We start from the raw sequence: 17,000 nt of genomic DNA, 5'->3' as shown, positions 1-17,000 counted from the left end.
AGGCCTCCAAACTGGGCACTTCTGGGAGTTGAAGTCCACACGACTTAAAGTTGCCCAGTTTGGGAACCCCTGCAATAACACTCAGACTTATATACCGCTTCCCAGCGCTTTCCAGCCCTCTCTAAGCGGTTTACAGAGTCAGCCCCTTGGCCCCCAACAATCGGGGTCCTCATGCCTTCTAACTGCTGCGCCACCCATGGCTCCCGATAGCCCACTTGCTTCTGTTTGCCAGCCTGCTTCTGGAGTGGGGCCGGGTGAGCCGGGTGGAAGTGGGGTTTTATGCCGGGCCCTTCTACTGGGGATGTAGGCCTCCCACTTCAGTCCTGCCCTTCTGACAGTTTCTGTTCCTACCTGCTAGCTGGCCTGCTTGCAACTTCCGGGCAGCAGGAAGATGGCGGGATCTGGGCTGGAGTCCAGCCTTTACTGTCGCCCCGCTTAGCGGTAGAAATTCCCAACGGCTGTTGTAAGCCGAGGAGCGCTTGTGCCATTCCTCCCCACCCCCCCAGAAGTAAGTGGAGAAGGACGGGGCCATTCAGCAGCCGCTCCTTGGCAGGTCCAGAGGTCCTGTGGGTCCAGAGTTTGTGAACAGAGCCGGATTCAGTCCTGATGGGTTGTGGGGCTGTGTCGTGCTCTCCTCCCCTCCCCGCCCCCAACCACCCCGGTCTGTTGCTCTGGCTGTTTGCTCACCTCCGAGATGTTGGTTTTGTTCTCAGCCACAAGCCTCGATTCCTGGTCCTCCGTGGGGAGCTCCTCCCCAGATGACGGCGTTGCCGGCAGCCTTCAGGCTTTAGTTGCAGAGTGTGTGCATGGTCGGAATTACTGTCGACAGACCCTCTGCCTTTACGAACTCTCCAAAGTACGTGGCTGGGACCTGGAGTTCCGGGGGCGAAGGGCCGGCAGCCCCTGTGCGTCAAGCGGGAAGGGCAGTGGGCCTGACTCTTCTCCCCTCCCCCCCCCCTTCCCGGCTGTCGGCAGGAGCTGGGCTGCTCCTTCAGTGAGATCGCCGTCCATGATTCGGAGAAGCTGCTCCGGACGATCCTGTCCTCACAGCAGCCAGAGGGGTACAAGAGGGCCCAGGCCTTCATCACCAACCAGGGCCTGGAGCCGGAGGCCGTGGCTGAGCTGGTGGCCGAGGAAATCACACGCCAGCTGCTGGCTCCTTCGGAAGGAAGACCCAGTAAGTCCCCCCTCGGTCTCTGCTTGGGAACCCAAAGCCGGACAGATGGGTTCGGCTCTGGGGGGGGGCGGCAGTTGCTGCTCCCTGGACTTTGGCCCTGTCCTTTCACGCTTCTCTTTGGGTGGGTTTGGATGGGGGGGGGTCTCTTTCTTGAACTAGAAGCCCCCTCCCACCTCTCCTGTTCTGTGTTGTTGTGTGACTGCTGTGGTGCGTTTGCTCTGCCTTTGCTTTTTGAGCCGAGCATCTGTCAGGGCTGTAGCTCCTCCGATCCCTGTTGAATCAAACGGCGTCATGCTCTTGAGGGAATAGGATTCCTCGGATGGGACCAGAGGAGCGACCGCGGCCTGTCTTCTTTTGTGCCCAGAGCAGAGCCCAGCCCTGAATCCTGCAGAGGAGAGCCAGAGGTTCCTGCAACTGGCCAAGCTATGCCAGGACCACACGCTTGTTGGCATGAGGCTGCTGGACAAGGTTTCCTCCGTGCCACACGGGGAGCTTGCCTGTAGTAAGTCCGCGGTGGGTAGAAAACGGGCCCTTGTGAGGGGTGTGAGGACTTCTGAACCTCAGGCTGACACCCAAAAGGTCTCCTGAGGATCTATTGGCCCGGGGAATCTGGACCTCCGTGACCTCATCTGTATGTTGTGTCGCTTGTTCACTCTTCTTGCACAGTCCACATTGATGCAGCCTGGTGACACATATTGGAACTCGGCCATCGTGTCCCTGAGGGTCAAAGCCCAGAAGCCGCTGCTTACGTGCTTCTTTCCGCTCTACATCTTATGTCTTGGGGTGGGGGGAGGGTGGGGGGGAGAGGCTAATGTTTGTTTCCAAGAGAGACAAAGTGGCAGAGCTAGGAAAAATTTGTGAGCTTTGTCCTCACGAAACCTGGACGAATGGTGGATCAGCGGCCGTGTTGTCTGTTCCCCCCCCGGAACAGCCCTGGCTTTCTCGTGGATCAGGTGGGGAGTCCGGTGCTCCAATGGGCTGAAATGCAACTCCCGGCGTCCCGTGTAAAGTCCGTGTCAGCCGACAGGCCGGGAGTTGTAGTTCGGTCGCATGGGTGAGGGTGCAGCCCAAGCGTTTGTTGACGGGAGCCCCTCTCCCTCCTCAGCGGTGGAGCTCCTGGTTCTGGCCCACAACTGCTTCAGCTTGACGTGCCACATGGAGGGCATCACTCGCGTCCTCCAAGCTGCCCGGCGGCTGACGGATGAACACTTGGCGCCCAAGGAGGAGTACGGCCTTGTGGTAGGTGAACTCTGCCCAGAGCCTGGATGGGCTGCGGTCGCTGGGTCCCTTTGGGGTCCTGGAGCCGGCCCTGGTGGAGCGGGGAGCTGCCCCTCCCAGGTGCAAAGCAGTTGCTAAGTTAGGGACACCGTTGTTAAGTGACTCCAGCTCCCCCGTTGACTTTGCTTGTCAGAAGGCCAGAAAAGAGTGACCCCCGTCATAAATATGAAACAGTGGATTTTGGTCACGTGACCAGGGGGGATGCTGGCAAAGGTGGTTAAGTGTGAAAAATGGCCGTAAGTCACTTTCCTCAGTGCCGTTGTAACTTTGGATGGCCGCTAAACAAAACGGTGGTAAGTCGAGGGCTACCAGTATTGACTGGGACTCCAAGACCCCCTTTCTGAAGCCCGCTGGATATCAGGAAGCGGCAGAGACCCCGCTATGCCCCTCACGGAAGGCGTGGAGCCTCGTGGATGCTCCTCTTCCCCCAGGGAGGGAGGTCGGCACTTGTCAGCCTCCAAGGATCCTTCCTAGAAACGGGGGGGTGAGGGAAGAATAATTGGGCTTATGCGGGGAGAGACCGCTGGAGGTTTAAGTTAGTGAAATGCAAAACGGGGGATGTTTTCTTGACTAAGCTGACTTGCTTACTGGGTGGATGTGGCCCCTTATCTATCCAGGCCAAGGTCAGCCGTCCTGGCCCGCCAGGTGTCTGCAGCGCCACCTGAAGAGGCCCCACACAACAACATACACACCTCAGATTGGATGGCCAGCTTGTGAACTGCTGGGGCTGGGAACGTGGGCATAACTTTCTGCGTGTGTTTTTGTGCCTGTCGCTTCAAATCTTGTATTTCGTCTGATGCCGCCACTCCAATTTCCGGGAAACGTCCTTTATTCCGCCACCAGCGGAGTCCAAGGTTTTCTTCCTTGGATTTTGACCGGAGCCCCCCTGAGAGCACAGCTGTGGACGGGGCCCTTCCGCCTCCCTCCGCCGGACGCTCTCCTCTCCCCCACAGGTTCGCCTCCTCACCGGGATTGGCAGGTACAACGAGATGACCTACATCTTTGACCTGCTGCACGAAAAGCACTACTTTGAGGTGCTGATGAGGAAGAAGCTTGACCCGGTAGGCACTGTGGACGGGAACGACTCCCCCTGCGTCCTCCCGTCCCTTTTATCTCGAAGGGGGGTCCAAGGGGGGCCGGTTCTGAGTTCCTTCCCCTCCTTCCAAAGGAGGAACTAGCGGCCAAGTAGTTCTGGCCTTTCTGTCTGGCTGGACTCGAGAGCAGATCGTAAAGTTTGAAGGACTGAAGAACCAGGCAGTCATCGCCCGAAAGCAACTTGGGCCTGTTAAGGGCTTCCTCCTCTCTTAGGATCTCTCTCTCTCTCTCTCTAGCCGGAGGGCCCTGGGCTCCTTGGGGCGTGGGGGGGCTCCTCCTTCAGACGTCCTCAGGAACCACCATCCCACCCCTGCTGCCCTCCTCTCTTCCTGCCACGGCACAGGGGATTGTGGGGACGGGTGAGAACGATTCATGGGATTGGATGCTTTTGTCTTGTATGATTCTGGGCAGCAGCCATAATGCCACCCCCCCCCCCTCCAACCACAACAGTTGTTACTGTCCAGCTTTGGCCGTGTTTTGGGAAAGCTGGAAGAAAGGAAGTTTCTCCTGTCAGTAGGATTATCTACACAGAGGGTGATTCATTTAAAGTTTATTTTAGAAAGGAGAGCAGAAACTATTTTGGGACTTTGGGGAGCAGCATGCCAAACGTCAAATCGCAAAGGACAGAGGAGCCTAAAATATAATCAGAGGTTTTAACATGAAACTCTGAGGAAAAGATGCGGTGGCATTGATTTGCTAACAACCAAGGAAAGAATCGCCTGGAGTTTCCAATTATTTCAAAGTGGGTTCCCTTGAAGAAAGTCAAGGCCCGTTTTTGTCCAGAGTTTGGCAGCGTAAATTCAGCACCAGAAAAGTAAACACAGGTGGCTGAGGCTTCATTTAACTTCTTTATAAACAGCTAAAGTAAATTTTACAATACCAGTTGTAGATTTCTCCAGCATGGAGCAAACTCAAACAGAAGCAGACATATGTTACAGGTTCAGAGCAGAACAGCAGCAACTCAGGAGCTCAGAAACGGACCTCAGTCTCACTTTAGTTCAGCAGGCAAGCAAGACACACAGCAGAGGAGAGAAGCCGTTTCACTTTCAATGGACAGACTCGGAGCTCAACAGAGCTGCAGAGCTTAATATAGAGCCACGCCTAGGCTACTTCTCGTTTCAGTTTCCAAACAGTCCTCATTGGCTGACTTAGTTGCTATGCCTATTCATTGGCTGACCTTGTTACCGGGATCTATTCCAGTTCATGACTATACTCTTGACAGTTTTTTATCACTCCAAAGTGCAGAACATGGCATATTGGACTTGGAAGTGAAAGGCAGGCAGATTCTGAACCAATTTTTCAGGGAAAACCTTCCTGCTTGGAGCAGTTCAGCAGGGGAGGCCTTGATCCAGAGGGAGCTGCTGCTCGGTGGACGCGTCCAAGAGAGCAGCCGCCCACTGGGGATGCGCTCAGTCAGCAGCTGGGTCCGGATTGCCTCAAGCCCCCCCCCCCCCTTTCCCCACTCCCCTGGGATTCTGCCATTGTGAAGGGCATCTCCTGGCCGGTGGGGGTGGGGCGGCCTGGACCGCTTGGACCGGCAAGGGGGTGGCTGCTTGGGCCCGCGTGGCCGAGGTTGAGCCCCTTCCTCTCTCCCTCTGGCAGAACGGGACCCTCAAGACCGCCCTGCTAGACTACATCAAGCGCTGCCGCCCAGGAGACAGCGAGAAGCACAACATGATCGCCCTCTGCTTCAGCATGTGCCGCGAGATCGGGGAGAACCACGAGGCTGCCGCCAGGGTCCAGCTGAAGCTCATTGAATCCCAGCCGTGGGGTAAGGGCCCCCCTGCCCAGGAAACTCGGGGATCCCTCGGGCTGGTCTGGCTTCTCCTGGGGGAGCAAAGAGCTGCTCCTCTTCCTTGGGCCTTCGGGCTTTGAGGAAAGGGGGAAAAAATAGGCCCAGGTGGAACCCAGCCAGACGGGCAGCACAGACCCCAGCCGGGACACCCAGGGCCGGTCGCTCCTCAGGAATCGGCTCTCTCAAGGGTTCTGCTGCACTAAACTCCCAGGCAGAAGAAGGTCCGGGGAGGGGGGAGCTGGCAGGTGCCCCTCCAGCCAGGAGCCTCCTGGGGAGCCCGCTGGGCTGGGCTCCAGCGTCCTCTACAAGCAGACCTGCAAAGCCTTTTGGCAGCCCCTGGGAAGGGCGAAGGGCCCCCGGCAGTAACTGCAACACAACTGGACTTCTAAGCCCGGGCAAAATATTGTAGCTTGGACTCGGTGGTATAGTAAGGCCCTGCCTGGCCAGTCCTCTCAAGAAAGCAGACCTCTCGAAACAGAAGCCACTTCCAAAGGGAACTTTTATTCTTGGAAGATTATAAAAGCGAGAGAATCTAGGCGGGGGTTAGCTTTCCCCCACCAGAAGCGTTGGGTTACACCAGTGGGGACAGAGCCCCTCCCAAAGTCCAGTCCCTCCATCCAGCCAGTCCTGAGGTGTGAAGGTGTCGTGGGAAACGCCGGCCGAGAAGGGGATAACCGGGGGTCTCCAAGGCAAGGCGAGGCACCCTCCTCCCCCTCCCAGGGGCCCGAAAGTTACAGCAAAGCAAAGGAAGAAAGAGAAACGGAAACCCCTCACGGAGGCCCCCCCAGCCTCCCCTCCCCCAGAATGACAGCGTCCCTAGAGGGATCTGTGGGACCCGACAGATAGCAGAAAAGGGCCGTTTCTGCTTGATGCCAGTCCTGCAGTTCCCGGGGTGACCTGGACCTCGAGGGTGGCTGGTGGAGCAGTCCCAGGTCCCCGGGATGTGTCCGAGGAAGCCCCTTCGGGCCTGAGCTGTTCCACCCAAGGGCTCTGTTGTTGTGTCCTCGGTGAAGCTTCCCCTGCATGTGGCCATCGCACCTCGTACCTGCTCCCGTGAGAGAGGCTGGTCACCTGTGTCCAAAGGAGCTTGAGGGAGGCCGCTGTTGTTGTTATTTGGGCCTGGGGAAATACCTGGGGTTCAGCTCTGGGTCACCTGCTGCCCCCTCCGTCCCCTCTGCCTGGGGGGGGTTGCCAGGGTGGCCCCCGGCGATCACCACCCGCTGCTCCCTCCCTTCCTTCCAGAGGGGAGCCTCCAGGACTTGCCCAGCTTGAAGAAGCTCCTGATGAAGGCCCTCACCCTCTTCCTAGACGCTGCCGAGAGCTACTCCAAGGTGAGGTGGAGAATAAGGAGGTGCATGGGGGTCCCTGGCATCTTGGGGTGGACTCTGCGGATGAGGGAGGAGGGGTGGAGCGCAGAGGGGCCAGCCTGAACCCCTGCAGGGGTTTCCAGCTACCACATTTTGCTTATCAGCCACCGCCAAAAAAGGACATGAAATTGAGGCCAGTCACCTGCTTTATGACCATCATGACCTACAACCATAATTGCAGGGCTGAATTTTAAAAGACTTTAAAAGTTTCCCCTGTCCAGTCATAACTTTAGGGGTTCATGTCCATTTCCCAGCTTGAGGGAGCCAGAGTTGGCCCAAGATGCTTCCGTGTCATCTGGCCAGAATAACTAAACACCAAGGTGCACGGACTGTTGTTACCTTCCCACCAAAGTGGTACCTATTTATCTGCTCACATTTGCATGCTTTCAAACTGCTATGTCGGCAGGAGCTCACCCCATTGCAAACCTGGGCCGCCATCTTTCGCTGAGGCTGCCAAGCTCAGCGCCTTCATGGCTGAACCGTCGCACCCTCTGGGCCTAAGTTACTCTACTGTCATTTGTCATGTAATATTTGATCAGTCTTAGAGGCCAATTTAATCTTTCCAGTAACGATTAAGCCCGGTATGCTAGTTTTTCAGTGCGTCTTTTTCACTGCCCTTCAGATATTCTTCCAAAGCCCCTTTTTCTTCTTTTCTTCTTCCGTTGCATATATAGAAGGTTCTTTCTCTTATCCTGAAGAGCAGGACATAGGCGCAGCAGGTTTAAATTATGGACAATCGTATTCTGCCTGTGTATTATAAAACCCTCACGTAGTGGGAACAGTGCAACTACTCGGGGAGGCCTACGGTGGGTGCCCTTTACTGGAAGTGTTGTTAAATAGAGGAAGGCAGGAGGAAGGTGGACAAAGGCACCTGCGGAAGGTGAGCTCCTCCTTGGAGCAGGGAAGAGGAGCCTAAAAAGGGCCCCCCAGCTGTTCTACCGTAGACGTTGGATCCGCTTCAATGCTCCCCTTTTTTTCCCTCACAGTATAACGTCTCAGCCAGCCGGTCGCCAGGAGGGTTTCCTGGGATTTGCCAGGAGTCCCGCTCGAATGGTTTTGGACCTGCAGGGTGGACGTTGATGCCTCCCTTCTGGGTTTGGGGTGGGACCGGCGGTCGCTCCTTGCTCCTCCTCCACCTGAACCCCCCCCCTGCTCCTGCCTTCAGGACTTCTGCGTGTGCCAGTCCTTGCGCTGCAAGAGGTTGACCAGGCTCATCACCCTGCAGCTCCACTTCCTGACCACTCCGCACAAAACCAAGCTGATTAACCTGAGTCGGAAGAGCTTGCCGGCCTGCATCCTGGCACTGCCCAGGTTCTACCAGGTGAGAAGGGCCCTCAGCCCTTGGGGAGGAGAAGGTGGGCGTTTATCTGTTAAGATAGGGGAAGGAAAATGCCAGGGGGTGGGGTCCTCTTTCCTATCATGGCTCTCGGAGGGGCAGTTTGGAAATGCTGATTGATTAATAAATTCAGTTACAGAAATAAATAAATACAAAACAAGCCTCTTACCCCCTCAAAATTGCATCAGGGCTGAACTTACACCCAGTTCTTGAAGTTCTGGCTGCTGCAGCATTCTCACGTTCACCTGGTCACGAATTGGGCATCCTGGGACCAGAAGGTCGGCCCTTGTCAGCTTCCCCCAAGCGAAGTCAGCGGGGAAGCCGGCAGGGGAGGCCTCCAGGCGCTCTGATCCAGCCCGGCCGGCCTCCCCGAGCTCCCACTTCCACTCTTCCTCCCTCGATTCCTCCGCAGCTTGCACTGCTTGTTTGCTTCTTCGCTTCCCTACGTTGCCGTTTCCAGTTCCAGGATAAGGTCTGGTGCTTTTAACAGCCCCAGTGGACGTTGGGCAGCCCCGCTAACTGCTCCTCCCTGGCGGCGGGAAAGCGGCCTGGGGGGGCCTGAAAGGCTGTGGCTGGGAATGAAAACGCCTCCCCCTCTTCCTCCTCCAGGCAGCCGTGGTGGCCGAGGCCTATGACTTCACGCCAGACTGGTCAGAGGTGCTCTATCAGCAGGTGGTCCTGAAGGGCGACTTCAACTACCTGGAGGAGTACAAGCAGCACGGGCTGCTGAGGACTAGCACCTTCGAAGAGATTGCCCACAAGTGAGTCGTGGCCTGTTCCGTGCAGCTGGGAAGGCGGCGGTTTGTGGCTGCCGCGTTTAAGAGGAAGCGACGGGGGCGAAGCTTTGGGGGGGCTGGGGAGAGGGGGGGGAGGGCTCCGTTCACCGGCCGGCCGTCTCTTTCAGGTTCAAGCAGAACGCAGCCAGCGAGTCTGTGGTCAGAAACCTGAAGAAGCTCCTGACTTACTGCGAGGACATTTATGTCTACTACAAGCTCGCCTACGACAACCAGTTCTACGATGTGGTGAACGTGCTCTTGAACGACGCCCAAACAGGCTGCTGTCTCAACGATTTGCTGGCCAATTAGCTCATCCCGGCTGGGCAAAGCAGAACTGCCAACAAACTAGACAAGCCAGGGGGGGTGGGGTGGGGAAACCACCCCGTATTTTCAGTCATGAAGATGAAAAAAGAAAAAATGCTGGTTTTCGAATGCCGCGATCTGCACAAAATACAGGATTATTAACCTGGGACTTGGTGTCAAATATAGTCAGACAGGAAGGCCTCTGCCATTGGATTAAAAGAACTTCACGTTGAAGACCAACTTCCTTGGCCGAAGCTTGAGAGAGAGTTTTGAATTAGCTCGTGGCCAGAGAGCAAAATATATCTGAATTCGACCTGGGAGTATTTCAGAATTATTTTTTCTTCCATACCAGAAGTCGCTTTTCAGATCTATTTTTGGACCTGTTAGAGCGGCCTTCTGAATCTGGCCCTATTTTGGATTTCAGTGACTGCAGCGCCTGGGAATTGGAAGTATTACGGCTCCGCGTGTCACTTTCAAGGGACTTGACAAGGCGGGCAGCTCCACCTTGTGCTGATAGCTGTGTGCGAGGCGTCTATGAATGGCGCAAAGAACCAGAAAATGCTGGTGGTCTGTTAGTTTGGGAGTGCGAGGAAAGCTTTAGATCAGAGGTCTCCAACCGTGGGCAACTTTAAGACTTGTGGACTTCAACTCCACAAGTCTTAAAGTTGCCCACGGTTGGAGACCTCTGCTTTAGATACTTTACAGATACTGGGCGAGGAGGCTAAGTGTGGGTCTAATATCCAAGGCTGACTGGGAAGCCATGGCAGTAAAGGAGGATGCCTCTTCCTCCAGAACCATGGGGATTGGAGTTTGGATGCCATGTCATGGTTGTGGCTACCAGCTGATTATTGTTCTGTCCTTAAAGATAATACAATTTAGCCACTTGCATGTTTAGGAAGAGGAGCCGTTATTGGATTTGCTCATGTCTTGAGAAATTATCTTTCTCCCCCATTTTTTTTTGGAGGGGGGGGAGCCAGTCACTGGCTATTAACGGAGGGCAGCCTCAGACTGAAGAGAGGAAGGTGCGGCCAGAACTGGACAATTCACACGGCCACTTGAAGGGGTTGGGAGAAGAGACGCCGGCCTTCCCTGGGCAATGTGGTCCCGTGTCAGCCACTGTTGTTGCCCGTGGGAAAAGCACAAGCTGACCAAAAATCTCAGTCCTCACAATAGTGATTTTATTAAATTAGTTGCTTTTATAAAACATTTGCAGATGTCATAATTCTGAACATAACAATTTGCCCAACTATTGTAACTGTTGCAGTTTGCTAAGCAGGATTCCTATACATGAAGAAAAAAAAACCATAGTCTTGTGAGAGCCACCAAACCAGTGACAAGAAACTGTCCCAAAGAATCAGCAAAGTGTCAGCTGAACTGCTCAGAGAAGCTCCTCCCGTCCCCCTCCCGGGGCAAGGAAAACAGCCCCCGTTGCCCCTTTCAAGCTTGGAAGTCAGGGAAGTGTATAGCTACGTCCCTCAAGCCACTGAAAAACCAAATTCTAATAGAAAAGCCATTTTAATACTACTGCAAACCCATGCATTTGCTGCAAACTGCCTTTTGTTTTCTGGGTAGTTTCTTGTAAAAAAAGGTAGAGTTAAGATTGTTATTACTAACTCTGCTGGTAATAATACTTCAGCCAGATCAAAATTCACGTCCAATTTAGTGCCGCTTCGCTGCCATGAAGAGCCTCTGCCTCTTTGAGATTCCATTATTTCCTATCATTGAATAAAAAAATTGAGCTTCATAATTTTATTCCCTCGGCATCAAGACAGGCATTCCAGTGTGTCAAGTTGTGACAGGATAACCAACAGCACAAAGATACCGCACTTTCTGATTGTTGCATTTGGCAGAATTGAAAGGAAAGGAGTTGTGCTAGTTAGGGGAGTTTGGGCAAACCAACCGACGGAAAGAGCGGGTCACATGAAGTCTTCGAAGTCTTGTACGTAGCCCCCATCGTAGCCGCCATAGTCTTCCAGGTCATCTTTCATCGTTGCTTTTAGGCCTCCACCAGGCACCACTCCTTTTTTCTTCTTTTTGGCTTTATTTTGCTGGGAAGAAAAAGGAACAGCTCAGATCTAAGAACACACAAGTGGACCTGGCCCTATCCTGGGCTAGAAAGGGGGAAAGCAAGCCTCGATTCCCTTACAAGCCACCGTGCTAGTTTCCCCCCACCAAGAAACCAGCCAGGGTTGATGAAAAGCTGAAATCCAGAATGTGTGGAAGGGACCAAATCAAGAAAAAAAAACCTTTGCGTTTATTCTGACATGCGGTGTTGTGTAACCACTGGGAGTATTTACTTTCATCAGGACCCTGATCAACGTTTACAGGCTGCTGTGTCAAAAGCAACTAAACCGGCTTGCCAGAATAAGACAAGAGGTGCTTCTTCCATTGTAGAAAGTCTAGAACAGGGGTCGCCAAACTTGGGGGCCAACTTTAAGACTTGTGGACTTCAATTCCTAGAATTCTGGGAGTTGGTCCACAAATCTTGACGTTGCCAAGTTTGGAGACCTCTGGTCTAGAAGGAGCAGGCGTTTTCATGGAGCCAGTAGAAGGAAGCTACGTGAGGTGCTACCGACCCCTCCCCCAGGCCGAGCAGAATGTCACAGTGGCTGCCAAAGCTTGGAAGAGCCCCCCCCGCCCCCCACCCCCCAAAAAACCCACCTTCTCCTGTTTCTGCTTCTCGCTGCATAGCACCGTCAAGGAATTGGTGATCTTTTTCAAGTCATCGACTTCCACTAGAGGAGGAACAAGGAGAGGATTATTTACAGCTTGCTTTTTCTGCTCCCCAAAAGAAGGGGGACAAAGGAATCTCAGGTCACAAGAAAATCTCTGGAATATCTGGGAAAATATGTTTAGGGAAAATGCCGGTAAGCTGGAAGTTTATAGGCAGGCAAAAGATACCACACAGTTATAGGGAAGGCCGTATGCCCAACCAGGTGTCCGGCTCTTCTATGAGCAGCCTGCCTTCCTTCACGGAAAACTAAGATTAGCTATGTTGTTTGTAGAAAAAAATTAAAATCCGCAGTTGAGCTGTGGATGTTCATTTTTTTTCTGAATGTTTTATTTGGCAGGCCAAACTGTCCACTGACTTGTTCAAAATGTCATAGCAGCCTGTAACTGTCTGAAATGAGCCTCTATTCAAAAGCTCCTCTTCCCACTTATTTTTTTATTTTATTTTGATTTGTCAATTGCTTACAAGATAATAGGTATAAGTAAAAACATAGTTATGAATACATATAAGAAAAATAATAAAAGAAGCAATAGGACAGGGACGGTTGGTGCGCTTATGCACGCCCCCTACAGACCTCTTAGGTCAATAGCAGACAGTCTAAGGTTAAAGTTTTTGGGGTTTGGGGACGAAACCACAGAGTCAGGTAAATCAAGTAGATTTACAATCAGACAATCTTCCTCCGATGACCTGGACTGCAACTCCAAGGGCTCCTGAGGCCAGACAGCTCCCCCCCCCCACCTCCCCACCCAGAAATCCCCAGTGACGACACCACAGCTCTTGCCCAGTGCCCAGCCCGGCTCCTTCAGGCCTCCAGATGGAGCTGCCCCTTGGGCTCTGCTCCTTTCCCAAAACCAGAACAGGAAGACAAAATGCCTTCCTGGCCAGATTCCTTCTCAATCTAACTGCAAACTGTTAGGTGCCAAAATTAACATGCATTTAACTGAGTAGACAGAAGGCAAGTATGCCTTCTTTCCCCACTGCTTTTCCTAACATTTAAAATTATCCAAAACTTGATGGAAATATTTGAGAAGTAAAGCTGCCTACAACACACATTTAACATCTGCTATCAACCTGAGATGATTACTGTACCCTATAAAGCACCAAGGAGAAATGAACGATTTGTGTGGATGTCCATATGGGATACCAATAGTTAACTGGTTCAATTCTGCGGTGATAAAGTCAACACAACAGGCTAAGACGTTAAAAAATGGAGGCCCTGGTTTCCCAATGAAAAACAGCATTTAAGACCTTTCTAGCTTATCAGATGTAGGTTAAATCTTAAGCTTTATAACACATCATTAGAAAAAGCGTATATTAAATTGGATATGGCTTCCTTCTCTTCAGTGAATTTTATATTACATTTTTAGCACAAGTTATTAGAAATTGTTTTAACTTTATGAAGTTAAAATACATCTTTATAGAATACAGTAACTGGTTAAAGCTTTGAAATTGTAAGCAAGCCAAATGGACAGAAATATTAAATATGATGAACCATTTAGGAAAGCGAACAGAGATTTTTCTCTTCAAATGATTCTGAATCTAGAAGGTAAGGTATATTTAGATATTTTTGAAATATGCTGAACGTGTTGGGAATCACCCAGGTGCCTTTCTTGTAAAATAAATAGAGGATCTGGTTATGGAAATAATGTTCTACTATCTTAAGACGTTACAAACCCTTTTCTAGATTGAGTTAATAAATAACAAATTCAATCCCATTAACCTGATCTTTTTCGCTGGAGAATTGTTCTGTTCTTTGTTTCCAAGCTAAGCAGGGTGCAAACAATAGTATTTCACTAAATGTACTTACATGAAATGCATATATCTCGAACTAATGTTTCCAAAAACCCAGCATAATATAGAGATTTCTCGTACTGTGTTATTCTTTCTTTTAACAATTTCCCAAATTCCGTAAAATCATCTTTTGAGGATGGATTCATAGTATCTATTCCACATATGTTATTTACACCTGTAAGAAAGGAGCCGTGCTTGGAGAGGGCTGCTCAAGCGCATGGCCTCACCCTCAGAGGATCTGGGGACCCCCCGGCAGCCCCCCAAAGGACCAAGCCCCCCCCCAACCCCCCATCCCATCCCTCACCGAAGGTTTCTTTTGCCAGCTCCAGGTCCGCCTCTTCTTGCAGTTTCTGCAACCGGAGCTTGTCTGCCAGCTGCTCTTCCGGCGTCAGGTCTTTCGAGTCTTCCGACTCCTCTAACTTCACAAGGGAGACAAGGCAGCGCTGCAGGCACCGGAGGCCGCCCAGGCGCCGGGGCGAGGCCGCCCTTCCCCGCCCGCCCATCACCCCCTTACCCTTTTCTTGGCCTCCTCCTGCTTCTTCCGCAGCAGCTTCTCCCGCTCCTTTATCTTCTCGGCGACTTTCTTCTTGTCGGAAACTTTGGATTCTGCGGAGAGGCACCGGGTTAGCGGCGGCGGCGGCGGCGGCTTCCCGCGGGGCTCCCGGGGACCCGCCGCCCGGCCGCTCACCTGGCTTGGCCTCGGCCTCCTTCTCGTCCTCCTCCTGCTGCTCCTCCTCCTCGTCGTCCCAGTTGTCCTGGCCGGGGCAGAGCAGAAGCGCCGGTCAGGCGCCGGGAGGCCTCCGCCCGCCCGCCCGCCTCCCCCAACGCACCGGGGGACGGTCCCGGGCCCCCCCGCCGCCGCCGCCGCCGCGCCCACCCGCCCCCCTCCCGGCCACCTTGACGTCGTCGTCCTCGTCCTCGCCGGCCCAGCGGTCCCTGGTCACCACGGCAGGGGTGGGCCCGAGGCGCCCGGCCAGCGGGTCCGGCGCCTCGAAGGTGTCCGCGTCTGCGGGGACAGAGAAAGGGTGAGCGGAGGGCCCGGGCCGGCCTGGCCGGGGCCGGGGAGAGAGCGGGAGCGGCCGGCGGCGGCGCTGGACCTACCCCAGGAGTCCGCCTCGGCCGCCATCTTGCCCGCCGCCCTCTCGCTCGCGGCTAGCCCAGACCAGCAGGCAGGAGGGGCCGCGCACGGCACGACGGGACTTCCGCCCCGCCCCCCCAAACGCGCTTCCCGCTTCCGCCGGCGACCCCGGAAGAGGCGGGGCGGGAGCCGCAGAAACCCGCCCCCGTGGTCCGTAGCTGGAGCTCCTGGAGGGAGGCGTGGTCGGGAGGGCCCACCCGCCGCGTCGCTCCGCCCACCAGGCGGACCGGGGTGATGGGCGGGGCCGGAGCCCGCGCGCCCTTCCACGCGCGCAGGGAGGGCGGCGGGCTTCGTCGTGAGGCGGGTGTTTCGCGCTGTCCTCTTCTTGGAAGAGATTCCCAAGTGTTTTGTTTGACAACCGGGCTCCCAAGGCCATTCAGTGGCTTTCTTTCAATGTGTCTCCTCCCCCCAATTATATTCAAAGAGAACACAATAATTTTACCTCAGCGCAAGTATAAATAGGCTCGTGTTTATACCAGAGGCCTCCAAACGTGGCCATTTTAAGACGTGTGGACTTCAACTCCCAGAATTCTCCAGCCAGCTATGCTGGGAGTTGAAGTCCACAGTCTTAGTGTTAAAAGTTTGGGGACCCCTGGTTTATACTGAGCGCTTAAGGACAATTCCTTGCGCGTCCAATCCCACTTGGCCAATATTCTCATACAAGACCGAGCCGTCATTTGTCAAACCATTTGATATCTCTACTGAATATTAAAAACCAGACTTGCACCAAATTACAAAATGATAGTTTAATAAGTATTTACAGAGAAGCCTGCAGCGGTTGATTTGGTTGTCCTAAGTAGGATTAAGTTACCCATATTACCAATCATTTTAGACTTTAAAACCTCACATTCCTTTTTTTTTTTTTTCCTCCTCCTCTTCAGGGACCAATGTTGTTATTTGCAGTATTCCACCTTAACAAAAAAAGCGGGTTTATTAATTTTGTTCATGAAAACGCACATTTGCTTTAAAAAGTTACTCTAAAAAGATGCTGTACAATTCCCTTGAAATAGTAGCAGAGGAATGTCCGTTGTGTTGTTTGAGGCAAGGACTGCTGTTCAATTTACTTGGTAGTGGATTTGCAGAAAATAATCTCTGAATGCAGCATAAGCAAACCATCATAGTAGTAAGAAAACCACGCACTCGCTCTCTTATCCCCCCGCAGAGTCCCGCACGGCCGGCCGGCCGGCATCCACGGTTCCTCCAAAGAGCCGCCTTCTCTTCACAGTTGTCTTTTGGAGCTGGGGAAGACGATCAATGGGGACCCGGAGCCCTCGGGCCCCTCCTGGGCCCAAGCGACCTTCTGCAGACCACTGGCAGCCATGTGAGCTTATATCATCATTGGAAGCCACAGAGGAGCAGCTGGGAGGAATTATTACTAGAGTTGCCCCTTCTCTTCAGTCTAAAAGACTCTGAGTCAAGGACACTCCCACGTGGCTCACAGTGATGATAAGAATCCACTTTTGCAGATTGGAGAGCATTTAAACATTGTCAAAATCAAAAGGATCAATAAAGCTGTTACTAGCAAAATAGGAAAAAGTGGTTACAGGGATAACCTCTGTGAAAACACACATACACACGCTTACTTACATTATACATAATGTGTGTGTGTGTGTGTATGTATATATTTATATTTATATATATATATATATATATTATAGTAACATTATGTACATTTTATTTCAATAAAGACATATAAGACAAAACAGCGTAAAGATGCCCAGATACCCTAAAGATAAATACAATTCAAAGATTCTCATTAAAATGAATCTGTAGCATTTTCCCCGCAAGCAAAATACCTTTCTTTAAATACAAAAAAAAGTCAGCATTCTGGATAGCAAATGCCTTTTTTCTCTTTTCACAGAAAATTCACCATAATTCTGTGTTAAATGAATGATTTCCCATAAAGCAGGCTTGCTCTACATGCTAACTTTTTAACAGTTCAGTGACACATGTGCTAGCTACATATATAACAGATAATATAGTAAGAAAACACTCAACCTGATGAAAAGTTAAAATCTTCATTAATACATTGGAAAAAGTTGATATAATTCATGCCTTTTAAAATCAAAAAATACAAAAATTAAATGTTTTCCTAAAAAGATTTTCCTTATTTTAAGGACTCATTCAAAAATGAAGCTGTGTGTAATTTGTACAATAAAATTGTACAAGTAAACAGGTAATATACATAAAAAATTAATTGACATACTTCTCAA

At 52.2% G+C, this 17,000-nt stretch overlaps 2 protein-coding genes across 4 annotated transcripts in view; one reads left to right on the top strand and one right to left on the bottom strand.

The window, feature by feature from the left end:
* The window catches only part of SPG11 (SPG11 vesicle trafficking associated, spatacsin), a 36,955-nt gene extending 26,077 nt beyond the window's left edge, over window positions 1-10,878 (top strand). For all 3 annotated transcript variants that reach the window (XM_087941829.1, XM_087941828.1, XM_087941827.1), the window contains exons 31-40: window positions 714-856; window positions 976-1,177; window positions 1,542-1,679; window positions 2,283-2,416; window positions 3,409-3,516; window positions 5,153-5,321; window positions 6,588-6,676; window positions 7,878-8,033; window positions 8,658-8,809; window positions 8,953-10,878. In XM_087941829.1, the coding sequence (XP_087797955.1) occupies window positions 714-856; window positions 976-1,177; window positions 1,542-1,679; window positions 2,283-2,416; window positions 3,409-3,516; window positions 5,153-5,321; window positions 6,588-6,676; window positions 7,878-8,033; window positions 8,658-8,809; window positions 8,953-9,133 (1,472 nt within the window). In that variant the 3' untranslated portion in view covers window positions 9,134-10,878. The remainder of the gene's footprint in view (window positions 1-713; window positions 857-975; window positions 1,178-1,541; window positions 1,680-2,282; window positions 2,417-3,408; window positions 3,517-5,152; window positions 5,322-6,587; window positions 6,677-7,877; window positions 8,034-8,657; window positions 8,810-8,952) is intronic.
* EIF3J (eukaryotic translation initiation factor 3 subunit J) lies at window positions 10,283-14,813 on the bottom strand. The gene is made up of 8 exons (XM_026709419.2): window positions 14,751-14,813; window positions 14,546-14,655; window positions 14,338-14,404; window positions 14,164-14,255; window positions 13,954-14,068; window positions 13,666-13,824; window positions 11,789-11,862; window positions 10,283-11,175 (listed from the first exon to the last, which is right to left on the bottom strand). The coding sequence occupies exons 1-8, from the start codon at window positions 14,773-14,775 to the stop codon at window positions 11,044-11,046; spliced, it is 774 nt and encodes a 257-aa protein (XP_026565204.1). The 5' UTR covers window positions 14,776-14,813; the 3' UTR covers window positions 10,283-11,043.
* Window positions 14,814-17,000: the final 2,187 nt, after the last annotated feature.

Source organism: Pseudonaja textilis, chromosome 13 (genome assembly GCF_049901715.1).
Source record: "Pseudonaja textilis isolate UNSWEBS1 chromosome 13, rPseTex1.2, whole genome shotgun sequence".
NCBI classification, from domain to species: Eukaryota; Metazoa; Chordata; class Lepidosauria; order Squamata; family Elapidae; genus Pseudonaja; species Pseudonaja textilis.
This window is presented reverse-complemented; position numbering and strand designations above follow the sequence as displayed.